The 16,870-nt window shown below is 35.9% G+C and overlaps 1 protein-coding gene across 1 annotated transcript; it reads left to right on the forward strand.

The window, feature by feature from the left end:
• The first annotated feature begins 1,876 nt into the window (after positions 1-1,876).
• G6P (Glucose-6-Phosphatase) lies at positions 1,877-14,946 on the forward strand. The gene is made up of 6 exons (XM_089099440.1): positions 1,877-2,035; positions 5,638-5,802; positions 9,824-10,030; positions 11,014-11,144; positions 12,955-13,225; positions 14,632-14,946. The coding sequence occupies exons 1-6, from the start codon at positions 1,962-1,964 to the stop codon at positions 14,867-14,869; spliced, it is 1,086 nt and encodes a 361-aa protein (XP_088955566.1). The 5' UTR covers positions 1,877-1,961; the 3' UTR covers positions 14,870-14,946.
• Positions 14,947-16,870: the final 1,924 nt, after the last annotated feature.

Here is a 16,870-nt window from a genome sequence, read left to right on the forward strand (position 1 = left end):
AGTCTATAGCGGTAAACATGTCAAAAACGGGTTTTATCATTGCCTACTCTATAGTAGTTAACCCAAGAGGCCCGCGTAATGCAAGAGTACCCTTTAATCGATGATATTGGTTATTGAGTCAGTTCTTCAGGGAAAAATGAATGAAAATGTCTTTGTTCAGAATAGATGAGTAATTTCTCTTGAAACCTTCGTCTCTTCATTCCTCTTTGAATTATTTTTTTTTCGGGGTGGCTGAGGTAGTCTGATAGTCTCTGACATATTATTCGATAAAAATTATAAGGTGAAATCAAAGTTACTTAAAGAAACAATGTGGATTAAATTACGCATCATTTATAATAGGTCGTACCAAATTTTTGAACTCCAATAAATATGTGAAAAATGAAGGGCAATAGGTAACTATGCCCTTTTATCATCCATCGTCATTTATACTTAATGCGATTGACTTGATGATTGATCATTAAAACGCGTATTACATTAGCGAGAACGAGATTATGATAAAACTACAAAAAAACTCTGAAATCATGGCTAATATGGTAATTACGTATTATCCCGACCCCACTCAAGAATTTTGTTCTGTATGATCTGATAAAAATCGGTTTGCATGTGTGTACTAGGTTATAATTAGCTTAATCTCATTGAGAACAACTACGATGTAGGTATATTTTTATTAAAGCTACTTGTCGGTTATTGGAAACACACCCCAAGAAGTGAAGTTAGGTTAATCCTCATGAAAAATAACACAATATGATAATAAAATAATACTTTAGAAACAAAATCATGGAAACCTAACCCAACCTAACCTAACCCCCACCCCCCTTAATGTGCAAATATATAGCCCAATTTATACAAGTCCAATGCATTCTGTCTAAGTCCAATGCATTTTATCATCCATCACTTGTTTTTGTAGCTATGAAACCGGTTTTCTGAGATGTAACCTAAGCGTAATTCTTGAATGTGTTTCTAATAACCGACAAGTACCTTATTAAATATTTAATGTATAGAGGTGATTAGGTTAGGTATTTAACATAAGGCGCTCTTGGCGGCCTGCTTTCCATAAATTTCTGTTGTACTTTCCATAATTTTGTTTCTAAAGCATTGCATTTTTATCATATTTAGGTATATTTCATTATGCTTAACCTAACATAACTTCTTCGGTGGGGTCGGGATAATACGTAAGTACTGCTAATGTAATATCACCTCCCTTCGCTTGCTCTACTCGCTAAGGTTGGCAGCTCGTTTGTTTGGCCCTCACACCCTTTTAAAGGCCAAAGACCCCATAGCCTTTGCCTCTGAGAAATTTAACCTGACGGCACTTTCCTCCATTGGCTTTACTGACGTGCACACCGCACATCTCAAGGTGGCACTTGTTTCACCACGCAGTCAAACTTCTGTGACATCACGTCTCTTCTTATCATGTATGGCACCATGGCACACTTCGTGCCACTCTCGGCACACTTCATCCATACATGGCGTGGTCCACCTGGTACACAGGATTTTAAAAAGTGGGAAACCCTTGACCAGATTGCTTACTATAAAATGTTCGCTATCAATTGCTCACGAGAAGCTTCCAAGGTCAACTCTTGTTGTTACTTACATTAAGTCTACCTGAAAAAGAACAAGACAGTGAATAAGAGAAAAAGGAATATCCGAACCTACCCTAATGTCCCAACCCCTTTTATAAAGGGTAGGCTATTCCATTGTGTCAGTCCCGCAGTGGAACGTATCTATCTTCACCAACTTCAGTATTTATGTCTTTCGACTACGTGACGCAACAATTTTACAACCGGTAAAAAATACGCAGTGTTTTGTTGTTGAAGACCCTATAGCCGCTTTTTGTGTTTTTACACAAATGTTCAAACGTCTACGTCGTGGACATGTTTTTTCATTCTAATTATCTCGCTTTAAAAGACCGTACATATAATTGGGCGATTTAGTTCTCTTAGAACGGTCTAAGAAGAAACATGGAAACTTTAACACAACAGTTAGAAACAATGTACCAAGTGAGTGTTGGGCTGATATCAACACTTCAAAATATGTAAGTTTATAAATATTTTTTTTTTACTTTTAATATTTATGTTATAACAGTTCTCTGTATGTACGAGTAGAATGTAAAACTTTGACATCCCTGCTATGAACTTGTGGCGACACTAAGCAGCCCGAGGGCGATGTATTGGACATCGCTCCTTTTTCATCCGACCCTAATTTAAGTCTACTTTGACCTGCTCTATATACTCGGTCAATATCTACCAAATCATATTATTGATTTAGGACTAAAGTGAATACACCATTAGATGCCTTTTTTTTATGATTATTATGAATATAATTATAATCTCTATTAGAAATGAATTTCATCCCCCCCCCCAATATATGCCAATTAAGGGTTAGGTTAGGTTAGGTTGGGTTAGGTTAGGTTAGGTATAGCCTATATAGGCGGGGCTGAAATTTATTTCCGATAGAAATGCTTATTATATTCATAATAAGCATAAAAAAAAGACATCGAATGGTGTATTCACTTTAGTCCTAACTCAATAATATGATTTCGTATATATTGACCTAAATGACTTTTCGTAATGGTTGCCAGCCTCTTTGCTACCTTCATAGAGCATTTAAATTTTAAAACCTTGTTAACATAGAGAATATTCAGTACTGGTGCATTATATGGGCACTTCTAAAAGTCAAGTTTGGATAATGCTAATGAAATAAAATATAATAGGATGAATATATAATAGTTTATAAACAATTTTGGGCTATATATTTGCACATTAGTGGTGGTGGGGGGGGGGGGGGTAAAGCATAGCATATATTAAATACGTAACCTAACCTCGGTACCTTCCTCCCCCCCCCCCTAAGCCCCCAAAAACAACAGTACGCAATAAAAACCATGTTTTGCATTACATTTCTCTATAGTGGTCTCTTGCAATTAACCCGTCTGGCGGGGTTTTCGTGACTGGTTTCCTTTTACAATATATAAAAGTGATCATATAACGCACCAGTACCGAATGTTCTTTTAAATTTGTATGTCACACAAAATTCTACTTTTCGAATTGTTTAAGGAGGCAGTATTTTAGTTTTGCTGTAACGGGTTTAAAAGCCTAGCGCGCCTAACATTAAAACAATATCAATAGAGTGAAATAAAAATAATTGATATAATGGTATATTATTCAGGTTGTATACAAAAAAATAATGAATTCAATCCCTCCCCTCCCCCAGAAAAAAGGTATCGATATTTTACATTTTCTGTGATGTCTTTTATTACCCATTTAATTTACCAATTTTTGACGCTTCATACGTGTCCCCTCTCCCAAAACAAGCTCCTATAGGCATACCTCGTAGGCAACCCAGTTCAATAATTGTAGCATCAAAGAGCAGTAAAACATTTCATGTATAATTCTTCTTTTTCTTGTTTTGATTATTTAAAGACGATAATGAATAACCTGCGTTCTATTCCTGGCCGCACGACAACACGGTTCGAGCCCCGTATTTCCTAAGCAGAGATTAATTCACTATGCCACGCAGGGTTTATTATAAAACATGTTTAACGAACACATATAATTTATTGTCATTAAATTATAATATACCCTTATTTACAGGAAAGTCGTCGAAATCCTGTTGCTATACACAAGCAGTCTGTTAATCACTTACTGTATGGGAAATTCCAACCCTAATGTTCGGAAACCATTTTCGTCTCTACAACAAAACCATTGGAACTCTTTCAAACATCTTTAGACAAAATTCAAACTGGGCAGCTTCCAAAAAATACTCCTTTTTTTAAACAAACGTGGCAACTTCGTCACCAATCTTGCTAGTTTTCCCTCAAATCATAATGATTATATATGCTTTTTTAAAGCTTGTTATAGCCAGAGTCGACCCAGCTCGAAATGGGTACCTGGAGAAATCTGGGGGAAAAACACCGGAAGCGTTGGTTGATGTGCCCCCAATTATGCATTGCACTCCTGGCCGAAGGCATTGAATCAGGAGATTGGTACCCGCGGAACGCAGACCATTGGTCACCATGCGAAAAAATTTGTTTCTAAGATTTTTTTCTCAGTGGTGCCGAATGGGGGCGGGGGGTTGTCCCCCCATATTTTTGCCCTCTCCCCTAGATTTCGAAAAACAACTTTTTGGGTGTTTTCATTAAAAATCAACCTTTTTTGGTCGTTTCATTGAAAAAAAAAGCCGGCCTCTTGATTTTGAGAAACATGCGACCCCTCCCCCATAATATTCATGATTTGGTGCCACTTATCTTTATATCGAGGATGTTTAAGGATGTCAGCTGCGTCCTGAACTTGTCTGCTGCGTCCTGAACTATGTAATGTTGGCTGCAGGTCGTTAAAATAGGTTACTATGAAATGTACAAGCTCAAATATTTTTGAAAAACTATGAAAAAATAGCGTCCATGAGATTCAGGTATCCATAACCCCAAATCAAGGCTGGCAAAATTTTAAGTAAATGTACATGCATTTGCATTTCCTATTCAAATTGTATTGCATTGTATCCAATTAACGATTCTTCTTGACTACTAAGGTCCTTGCGTCGGTCCTGCAGTGTATCATTACAGCCGGATTCGAATTCTGGGTCCTAAATTACCAAGCTGATACAGGACCTTCCAGTTAAAACGCATTTGTGTAACTTCCTATTCAAAATTAACTTTACAAATCAGGCATTAATTTTTACCTCTGTCTATGTATATGTCAGATAGTTGCATGGACAAGTTTTTTTTTTCCTCGAACACTTCCGTACCGCCATAAATAAGGAGTTACGCATTTGGAATGAAGTTGGGTTTTATTTGAACCCTACAATCCTGTTCTATTCTTCTTCACTGATTGGCGTAGTAAACCTTGCCTGATGATATACGCGGTCTTTTCGGAGGGTAGTGCGCCTTGTATTGGCCTATTCCGCAGATTATAATACGCTTTAAAGAAGAAGCACATACAATGTTTCACGAAAGATTAGAACTAATTTTTATGGAAATGAATGTTGCTCGTACTCGTACGAGGATATGGGCGTTTATAGATGAAAAAGGGCAAGGGCGGTCAATTCCCCTTTACAATTGATTGTCTTCTCTTCCCCAAGAAAAATCGAGTACAGAGCCAAGTTCTGAGAGAAGTTGGAAAATTTGTCCTTTTTCTCTTAGTTGAATGAGTGCCCCTTCACCTGGAAAAAATCCCTAGCAACACCTGTAGAGTGCAGGGTACTGTTTTGAGGGAAAGGAAGGTGTGAATTCTTAGCCATAAAGAGCATTAAATCTAATATCGTCGTCTTGAAAAAAAAAATTCCATCTTAAGTCTGAGAAATTTAGTGAAAAGAATAGCCGGCACATTGAGAAGCAAAAATGTAGCAAAATAGATTCTTCGACGAAAATTACGAAACCCGTTTGGTTCGTAAAGCATCGTATACGAGGAATGTTGTAGGTAGCTATTGGTTATTGGAAATAAAGGTAGGCATGGTCTCGAAAAGAAATCTTTGCACATACGATTTTATTATTATTGTTTTGTATTAACGTTTACCAAAGACTAAAAAGTGTAAAACAAACTAAGAGCCTTACCGTTCTAGTCTGTTTCAGTGATTATTGAATAAGACAATTAACCAACCTGCTTGAAGTATTTGAAATTATTTCTTACTTGTTTTTATTTTTAGATTTCCTGGCGGTGAGGAATTCTTTGTGGGTGTATCAAAGTTTGCTGATCCCAAATATGTATTTACCGTTCATTTTCCAATTCTTTTCTCACTTCATTGGGTTATTGGAGTTCAACTATTAGGAACAGTAATCGTAGCTGAATGGTCCAACCAAATTTTGAAGTGGTAAGTTACCTATTCTCTTTTTTACGTTCGTCTTAATATGTTGATAAAAACGTAAGTATAGTATAAATTAATAAATAATGAGTATTTAATAGTAAATAATAAGCCAATCAGGTCTGGCACATACGCGGGAGTTTATGTCAAGAGAGGGAGACATGTTTGGAGGGAGGGGGGTTGAAATTCGATAAAACCCCTGAAACTGTTTAACCATAAAGAAAATATAATAAATTATAGAAAATTCATGAAAAATCTGCATATTGGAGGGGGTTCTAAAGGTGAGATTTGAAACCACATTTGTTTAAGTCGAGGAATTGCGAACCGACTGGGCTACAGTAAGCTAGCGAAATAATTTGAATTAATGTATATTAGGAATTAATCTATTGAAGTAAGGTATATATCATATATAATATATTAATTGAATTGATCAATAATTGCGACACAAAATAGTATTCTATTGTTGTATTCTATGCTAATTGTATTCTATTATAATGTTCTATGCTAATAAATAGTCACAAGCTGCAAATTTGCACTACTATTGTAGCGCTCCAGAGCAGTTGCGTCAATTCACCAAGATTTAAGGGGGTATATATTTTCAATATCTAGGGGGGGGCAAATTTGTTGTCTTTCAATTTTGTCGTTAAAAATACCCCAAAAATTGCATTTTGATTATGCTAGGACGAATTTCGATTATGCTAAGAAGCCAAGATTTTTAATTGTAGTTAATTTTAATTGAGGGCATTTTATATTGCTATGACAATTATCTTTGTTTTAGATTCGGTGCGTCTAAAATCTTCCAAAAGAAAATATTTTTTCTTATCATAAAGTCCGAGATTAATTAATTTCGCAACATTATCATTGCTACATCGACACTATCTTTGTCTTTACGCAGCATGTTATCATTTAATACAACCTTTACGAGTTTACACTTGATATTGGCTTGGTCTTTGACTTGTTGTGACGTGTTTTTTTTTTGTTTTTTTTTTTTGTTGCTACGGATTAAATAGTCGGCAAGGCGCCATCAAATTGAACTGCCAACCGAAATGGGTAAATTCAAGGTTAACCTGCCGGATCAAGACATGTTTTAGTAGGTGGCTCATTAAGAGCGAGGGGTTAACAACTGGGCATTTTGAGGGACACCTGGAGGCATGAGGCACGGAGGCACGGAGCTATCGTTTGAGACGGATTTAAAATGTTCACCTAAACACCAAAACTTGATATTTGGGGATCAAGTTTGGCATGTATTTGTTACCACGTATTACCACAGAGAACCATGAACTGTGAGCACCCTAAAACCGATATACTGTGATAAACTTCTCATCCGTTAGGTTTTACTTTTCCCTACAATCAGCTTTAAAATACAAAACTTGGTATATACATTTTTATAACAGAACTACCTCAAGGTCCCAAAAAAGGTTGTTTAGAAGATTTGAATAACTGGAGACAGGTTAACCTCAACTCATGCGAATAAAGACTACTGTCAAAAGTACTATCAATGAGAGTCAAGAAAGAAAGAGAAAGCTAACACGAAGGACTTGAAAAGAGAAATACAGCAAATGTGCTCAGCCGTATAAGAAATCTATTGATTCACAATGATATGACCAGGAAGAAGAAAGGGTCAAAAATACGAATAACAGGATTGGATATTAGGAAGGCCTTTGACAGAGTTTGAAGAAGCTTTCTTTTTGTAATAATGAGGACATATGGTTTCAATGAGTCTTTTTTTTGATTGGATTAAAATTCTTTACTCTAGTAATTATCCTTGGTAACGCGGTAGTCTTGTGAAGCTGAAATGGGAATAAGACAGGGATGTCCACTAAGCATTTTACTTTTTGAGATTTATTTTGGCTTATTGCTGAAATATCTGGAGACACAACTGAAAGGAGTTCGACTGGTGAATGAGACACTGAAATAAGGGGATTTGTTGATGATGTAACTACAGTAACATCAAATGATGAAGACCTAAGGAATGATATAGGCGAGGCTATCGGATGAACCGAGCAATACTGCCAACTTGTCAAGCTTGAACTCAATCAACAGAAGTGTGTAATTTTGGAATTGAATTACAGTAAAGGGACGGGAATGTTCAAGGGGATACCGATAAGGAGTGAAATTAAGATCATGAGAGTGAAATTTAGAAATACATGGAAGGAGACAGAAAAAACAACTGGAATGAGGTAACAAGAAGAGTTTTTGTAACGGTTAAAAATGGACAGGGAAGGAAACTTATAAAATATTACAAAGGGCGCAATATGTAAATATATACAGCTTGCCTGTTATTACATCAACTCTGTTTATACATCATAATACTAAAGCTGAGGGTTGAATCAACTTTAGGGGGTGTAATTAAAACACCATGCTGCTGCTGCTTTTGAGGGACACCTGGAGGCATGAGGCACGCCGGAGGCATGAAGGAAGGGACACCTGCGACGGTCAGTTATTAGCCCCTCGATTAAGAGGTCATTTGGCCAAATTAGTCAGGGAGTTAATTAAATTTTGGCCATGGGAAATGAAGCAAAGAAATATCAGATAACGGGGATACTTTTTGTCAAGTGAATTGCCATCTGCACGGACAATTGAGCGGACCGACTAGGCATTTTCCCTCCTCTCCCTGAAAGACCAAAATATATGAAAGGGCCAAATAATGCTAAATTCAAAAAATTATAAACAATTTTCTGGCCAGAAAAAATACTTTTATGCTTAACCCCCCCCCCCAATCACGCTGCCAGACAGCATTTTTTTCTGCCAGACAAGAAAAAAGTCAATGGGTGATCATGGACCAATGGATCTGCCTTTAGTGAAAAGAAAGTTGTAGTTCAGTAAGTAAAATGAACACAGTCACAACACACTAACTAATGCCAGCCATTCCTCATACAAAATGCATTATACCAAGAAGCTGTACACTCTGAATCGTTGGTGCATATGCCTTCATTCATCTAATTTTGCTATTTTACCTTTGACCAGGCATCGCATATGAATGGGTGCCTGCAAAGGGAACAGACTGAATGATTGCCAAAGACCAAAAGTATATGAAAAGTGCCAAAAATTTAGTATTAAAAAAAAAACGATCTTTTTTCTTTTCAAACTTTTGGGTCTATCTAATTTTCTTTCGACTCAATTTTGGGAGTGGTCTCGTAATCATAGGCGTCATTCAAAGGAGGGGGGCAGTTTCCCCCATCCGATAAGTTACAAATATTGTAATTTATTAAGTAAACTTAAAAATGATAATTGGTGAGAAACTGGTTTATATGTTGCAAGGTTCATTTTTTGTAAAAAAATAAGATTTGATTAGGTTAATAGGTATATTTTGAATTAGCTTTTACTGAACTAACCTCAATACGGCAAATTTTAGGATAGCGCTAGTTTTGTTTAAAGGTTGATAGGGTAAGGTAAGCGTCCGAAAAAAGACATGCGTCATTCACACCGGGTGTGGAAATTCTGCCAGTGATCTTCCGCAACTCGACTAGTGGAAGCAGGACTGTCAACTTAATATTACGTTTATCATATGTGGTGTGTATTGTTTAAAACATTACACAATAGATATATTGTCTAATATTTTTGAAATTAACTGAGTAGCGTCTTTGCTAAATAGTAACTTTTCATTGTTACCATTTAAAGAAATCGAAGACTTAGGTCGGGCCTGTGCCACCTTTACTTTTAACTATTTATTGTTCGACATCCGTTATGAAATAATTACGCAAAATAAGTTTTCAGGCATCTCAAAACATGTTTAGGCTTGTATTTTACACAACATTTCCGGATTAGAGCCCTCGGTAACCTCTCTTTCTCCTGAAGGTTATCTCATGCCCTCAGAATTCCGGATACGGACCCCGTCCCCCCTAATTGAAATAATGAAATTACGTCCATCCCCATAATCATAAATTGAGCCCACCTAATAATTAGGTTTCTACGGTACTTGGACATACTTCATTCTTCCGATGCTGATTAGCTTCCTTTAACCCGTTTCTGGATCTATTCCATAAGAAAGATGATATATTCTTTTTCTGTATCCTTTTTTCTCTTTCAGGCTTATGAAAGGAGAAAGACCCTACTGGTGGGTCCATGAAACCAAGTCATACAATGCCACTCTACCCCCTGAAATCATCCAGTTTTCTAGTACCTGTGAAACTGGTCCTGGTACACCCTCTGGGCATTCTATGGTTATGTCAGCAGTTTGGTATGTCATTGTAGATAGCGTTATCCAGAAGGTTGTGCGACAGTCTAACAGACTAACGTAAGTTTGCTTGTAGTTTTACTCTCTTAAGGGCTCGGCACACGTAGCTGATTTCAGGAACTGATTTTAGCATCATTTGGACAAACGATAGCGGTAAGAAAAATTTGTTGAAAGAAAAATTTATTGTGCGAGATTTTCAAAACAAAAAATCATGTGGACACAAATAGTCAACTGGAGTTTATTAATAGCTGCATGATTGGTCTCAGCTTAGTTCTCAGCTCAGTAGCGGGGTCCTTCACCACAGAAATCTCTGGCTGACTATTTATTTGTGTCCCTATTTTTTTGTGATGATCATGATGAAAATCGGCGCTGATTATTGTAAATCAGTGCCGAAAACTAGAAAACTTTTCAAGCTCAAATCGACGCTGATTTTCTTTTAAAATCGGCGCTGATTTGGAAATCAGTTCCCGAAATCAGCTACGTGTGCCCAGCCCTTTACTTAATTTTAATTTTATTTGTTGATCAGTAGAATCGTAGATGATTGACACAAATATCAATTCTGTATCTTACACATATTATGAGACACTTTAAGTAGTTTAGCTGGAGTATAATAATCCGTCTTTAGAAGTTGGCCCAAGTTCAACAGAGTCTGGTTAATCTTTTCAATACTTGAAATTAAATACTGGTTTATTTTGTTAGGGGGGCCACAGTATTCCGAATTAAATGTCACCTGGCTATGCCTGCCAATGTCTCTGGGGTGTAGATTCCATAACTATAGCGAACAAATTACCGTTATATCGTTGCTGAAAGCCGAGAAAGTTGAACATAAATTTTGGTTTAGGTTTTTTGTCTTCTTTCTTTTTTTGTTACAAAATATCAAATTTCAAGAATCAAAATTATTTTTGAAAACAAGTTTTCCAAAGTTGCTGAGTACTTTTTACGTGATTTACCTGAGAAGTTTGAAAATATCCCCCCTCTCACTTATATTGTAAAGTATTTACTCTTTCATGGTATTCATGTTACATCATTCTTTTTATATGTAGGAGCTTTCAGAAAGACTTTGTATCCAATTCGTTATGGACAATCTACGGGATGTTTATGATGCTCGTCGCATTGTCAAGAATGTATATTGCTGCACACTTTTTACATCAGTGCGTTCTTGGAGTCGCTCTAGGTGAGTGGTACCGGCTAGTATTCCTTTTTTCTTACCCGCGAAACAGCAAATAGAGTAAAAATTAATATAATAATTAGTTAATTAGTTAAAATTATATTAATTAAGTGATAATTAATATAGTAAAATTTTAATTAATGACTAATTGGCACTAAAATCCTTGCGTATTTTTGCTGCCGATGATGCTGCATCGTTAGCTACGGAACAAACCAGTGGTGCCAGTTCACAAAAATGTACGAGGAGGGATTTTTTTTCACTTTTTTAAAATCCTCTCTCCCAATTAGTGGTCTTTGAGTAAGATTATCCATAATCCAAGATAATTTGTTTTTAATCAAAGAATTCGAGATTTGGTTTAAAAATAATTACTTGTCATTTCTTTCAGGCAAGTTTTTGTCACTCTATGATATCAAAGATTAACTAACAAGCTGTAAACCATTTTTGTAAAAAAGTGGATTTTTTTTTCGAATCGAATAAACTTAAAATAAGGTTACCTAGTCTTCAGACTAGAGGAAAACTTAAAGTGCTCATACATGGCTTTAATAGAGTTTGTTTTAGCAAATGATTTAATCATTCATTGTATCAGCTTGTTTTCCGTTACTTTAATTTTCATTTTAAACGAGAGGTTTTCATTTTGAGCTTCATCTCAACGAGAAAGAAGCTTATCTTTACAGTAACAATCTCAAAACCATGAGGATCCAATTTTTTATTGTAATAATTTCCAAGGCTACATGCCACAGTATATATCTAAGAATAAATAAACATCAAAAAAGTAGATGTAGGTTTCTTATGTAGCTTGTTTTATATTTAGCTCAACAATTCATTTGAATCCTGCTCTCTATTTTTCAGATATATTAAGCGACTGTAAATAAAGCTAAAAACAAAGAAAGTGGAGTTTAGTAAACTTTTAATTTCGCAGGACTGTAAAACTTAGTATATGAATATGAAACTATTAGATGATTGAAAAGTTACGCTAGTTAATTGTACTTAAATTAAAAATTCCCCCTTTAGGAAAGAGCCATCTATTTCTAAAATATTTTTGTGATTTAAATTTGAAAACAAAGATAAGACAAAAAGAAGGAAAGAACATCATAAAAAAATCCTGTATGACAAGGTTTTTTCAAGTTCCACGACTTTAAAAACTTTCTTGTATTGCTCCAGTCTGCCGTCAAATTTAGTTACTTTTAGTTACTAGTTTAGTTATTGTTGTAGTCCGCCGTCAAATAATTCTCAAATAAACATTATTTTATGCCAGAATGTTAAACAGTTACCAGTATTTCTTCATACTGTGAAATTGCAAATTGTCACGTCATCATTCGTTAAGTTGTTTACAAAAGTCTCTGATTAAGTTTTCACTGAATACAAAATTTGCTGCTGCCCATTTTGCATGAGATTCAAAACTAGTTCGAAATTGTTTGAATACAAGAAAGCCTTTTTCGTTGTAGTTTCTATTTGTAAGTGAGTCACTTACACTTGCTCTTGAATCAACAGGTGAGCCTGGAGTACAGCTCGGGTCTTAAACGCTGCGGGGTAGCAATTAATGTGTTTTGGAAACTCTTAATAGTAAGTTTCCTGGTATCTTGAAACGTGATCACAAATAAAAGTGCAGAGCTAGTTAACCCTGACAAAATGCTCATGAGATTAAGCGCCATCTTTTACGTACTTTCATTTGGGTCTGTCCACTTCCTTAGGTGTGTGAGGAAGTAATATAAATAAGTTCTTCTGTATTATCACTATTACGTCAAATTTTTACCGAAAACGTTTTCCATTACAAAATTCGTCTTGATTTAGATGTGATAAATTGCCCTTTTTTCAGGTATAATTGTGGCACGGACTGTATGTGGCTCCTCAAAATGGATCAACATGTCACGTAGTTCTTGGTATGGAGCCTCGGCTATTGTACTTTTCAGTGCCCTTGCCACATATGTTTGTCTGCTGGCGGTAGGTGGCGATCCTGCGTGGTCCATTCGACGTGCAGTTCGGTGGTGTGCAAAGCGTGAATATATTCATGTAGACACAACTCCTTTTTATTCTTTGGCCAGATATAGCGGTGCCACTCTTGGCTTGGGGCTTGGTGTAACATCTAGGTAAGGAAATTTAGAGCTTTAATTAAACATTTTGGGTAAATACCGTGGCTTATCTGAAATTTTAAAATATATACAAAATTATGAAAATAACGTTTCGAAGCTTTCTCTCGGAAAATATTTTTAGTTAGGGGAAAAAATATGTGAAAAGTGCTGTGTGTAGTCTGTACCTAAAGAACTACACTTCATGTTGGTACATTGTAAATTGAGTTGTCAGTTTATCCTTCATGTAGGACTCGAACATTTTTCTTCCCCATTATGACACCGGGTTAGAATGTAACTCGGTAAACGAAAAAACTTATATTGAACCTTTATGAGCCAAGTATGTCATTTTCATTACGATTGTCTGGTGTAGGGGCGTATCCAGGAGAGGGAGAGGGACCGAGACCTGGGCCCAAAACCATAAATATTACATCCAAATTATGAATAAATTTTGTTTTTTTATTACAACACCCCCCACCCCACCCCCCAAAAAAAAAATCCTGCGTGCGTGTATGGTCTGACACACTTTTTGATTTTAAGTACGATTAGATTGTCTAATAGTAAAAAAAATTATGCATGATGGTAATGCAAAAATTTAGTAATAATAAAGCATGAAAAAATCAGCTTTAGAAAAAATTAAAATGTTAAGCTTGTCTCTCTATAAGATAAGCTTTTGGCTCCCCTAAATTATATGGTTTTCAGAAAAACAAAACAAATTAGAGAAATTTAAGACCATTCAAGCCCATCATAGGTCAAATATAGTTGGAATACATAATTTGGGATGGAACCTTTGCCTAATCTCCAGCCTTATTCAGTATTAAAAATACTATCAAATAATGTAAACTAAAAAAAAACGAGAAAGATTATGGATTCTCAAGTTAGATTAGATAAAGATATATTTTTCAAGATTGATTTGCAATTTTAATTTGTGCATAATTGAGTTACTACGAAATCAATCCAATATATTTGCCTAGTAGCTAATACTACTACTACTACTAACAACTCACCGTAGCTCCAAGCCACCTGAGGCCAGCACAGCTACGCGCGCTTCTTCTCCATCCCAATGTAATCACAGCCATGGGCGTAGGCAGCATTAGGCAACATATTGTCTAGGGGGGGGGCAGTCGATAGTGTGATGGAGTTTATCAACTGCTTTTTCCAAACCATCTGCTTTTTCAGCCATATTTTAATGTAAATTTGAAGGTCTAGGGGGGGCAGCTGCCCCCCACCTGCCCCCCTCCCTACGCCCATGTTCACAGCCTCTTTACACCCTCCCAGAAAGTTTCCGTTTCCTTTAAATCTTTCCTTACAGCATCCTCCAACCCCATCCAAGGATGACCTGGCTTTTCTTTTACCTCTAGAAGGTTGGCCGACAATCTTTGACAATCTTTGGCAAATTAGCTAATAGCATTCTTTTTATTTTTCAGTGCCATGAAGAAGATTGACAGATCGAAATTCAATATGAAAGCGACAATTGGTCTTATTTTTCTTTGCTTCCTAGCCGGAAAAATGACAGAAGTAGCACATGTACTTATACCCAAAGAAATAGATAGTGTATTTTACACACTTGAGTTTTTACTCAATGCAGCGTTGCCGTATGTTGTCATATCTTCAGTACCGTATTTCATTCATCTTGGTGTGGCTAGCAAATCCAAACGATCTTAGACCAGATTTATTTATTGTACTCTAAATTTGTATATTTTGTAAATACCTGTAGTTTTTTAATGAAATGAATGAGATTATTTATTTTTCTTTTACTGAACGTAAGGATATTAGTATTAGAGTTCTAGTTAGGATTCTACTTTGGAAAGGCTTCGACTCATTTGGAGGTTGAGATGACTATGAATAAGATACTTTTGCAACATCGTACAATCAAAACCAGATTTTTTTTTTTATTGTGTGCCTCGAAAGTAGATTCTTCGCCTCTTTCTCCCAATAGCCCTCCTCACGGCTGTTTTAGTAACGAAGATGGGCCAAAATTTCAGACCAGCAGCAAAGGAACTTGTTGAGTTTGGTTGGATTCAGACACTATAAATATACTCAGATCTATGCACAATATTAAAGACTATAATAATAATAATAATACTTTTATTTTTCCTCAGGTTGCACTATGAGGAGTACATTCACATAAATATAAAATGTAAAGACACAACTTACAATTAACACAACCAGAACTACCAACAAATACGACCATCTACGTCAATCGGTTAACATATTAGATTTTTTCAAAAAACGGGAAAAAATTTCTATATTTAAGATAATTTCGAGCCTTTTGAACTAAAAGCTCACACTTCCTCTTTATTACATCAAGCGGGTCCTTTATTCCATACACATATTTTAAAGAAGTATTACGAGCACTTAGTGGAAAACCTAGTCGATATGTAAGATATCTAAAATACGCAACTTTAATTTGAGATGAAGCAGCAGATGGAAAAGTTTTCAAAATCACCGCAGGAAAGTTAATCAAAGGTAGAACTACTAGCGTAGAACAAAGGTGGAAATACTAGCATTTCGCGAGGTTAATTTCTAAACCTTTTTTCTTCAACTCATTCGCTAAAATCTTAAAATTTTCAATCAACACATTCTTCGACCAACTAAGTAAAATAATGTCATCATCATAAGCCAAATAACTAATTTCAACTGCTAAGTAAATCAGAGAGGTTTTTAATGAAGCAAAACAATCTTTTAGACACAAATTGAAAATAGACAATGATAATATCCCCCCTCCTGTCTAACCCCCCTCCTAGCTGCTACTTCATCAGCAGAAGTTATAGATCCCGAGTCAACACGAACTTTAAGGCCAGAATACCACGAACGAAAAATATTAAGCAGGCTATGTGGTAAAACACATTTTAGTAAGCTAAATAGAGCAAATGCACGAGAAAGATTATTGAAAGCTCCTTTAATATCTATTAATAAACAATATAACGGGTCTCCTTTAAGCCAAGAAGAACTTATAATTTGAAAAAAAGTTGTATGTGCATGATCACAACCCGTACCCCCAGTGAACCTCAATTGATTCGAACCGAAACCAAGCGAAAGAAAAAGAGATATAACACTAAGTTCAAATAGCTTACTTAATTGAGATCCCTTAATAACAGGTCAATAAGAATCGCATGTCTGGTACTTGCTTTTTGCATACTTTGGAACCGGCGTAAACATTCCTGTTTTAAAAGAAGTTGGCACTTGCCCAGACAAAAGAATCAGATTAGAAAAACACAAAAGCTTAGCAAAAAATGAAGCCGGGGCAAGTTTGAGATGATTGGAAAAAATTCTATCATGCTCCGGATCACTTTTATTTTTAAGACTCTTCAGAGCTACATTCAGATCATAACTAGTAAGAAGAAACTGAGGATCTCGACGCGAAAGAAGTTCATCAAGCTCTCGGACCTCTTCAGGATTATCATTAGATAAAGACATTACATTCGAAAAATGGTCCATCCACATTTTCTCTGTCGGGGCTTTGTGAGAGATTTTATTTGAACCAGCTCTTTTCCTATTTTTTAAAGTTCTTCACAATGACTGCTGATCATTATCAGCTTTTTCTGAAGCAACTTTTACCAGATTATCTTTATGCCACCGGAATTCTCTTTGAAATGCCGCCTTACTTGCTTTCATCTAAAAAAAAACGCAGGGTGGTCCGACGGCTTACCAATGTCTCGCCAA

The sequence above is a fragment of the Artemia sp. Qi Xiang Cuo genome, chromosome 13 (genome assembly GCF_049724085.1).
Source record: "Artemia sp. Qi Xiang Cuo chromosome 13, ASM4972408v1, whole genome shotgun sequence".
Taxonomy (NCBI): Eukaryota; Metazoa; Arthropoda; class Branchiopoda; order Anostraca; family Artemiidae; genus Artemia; species Artemia sp. Qi Xiang Cuo.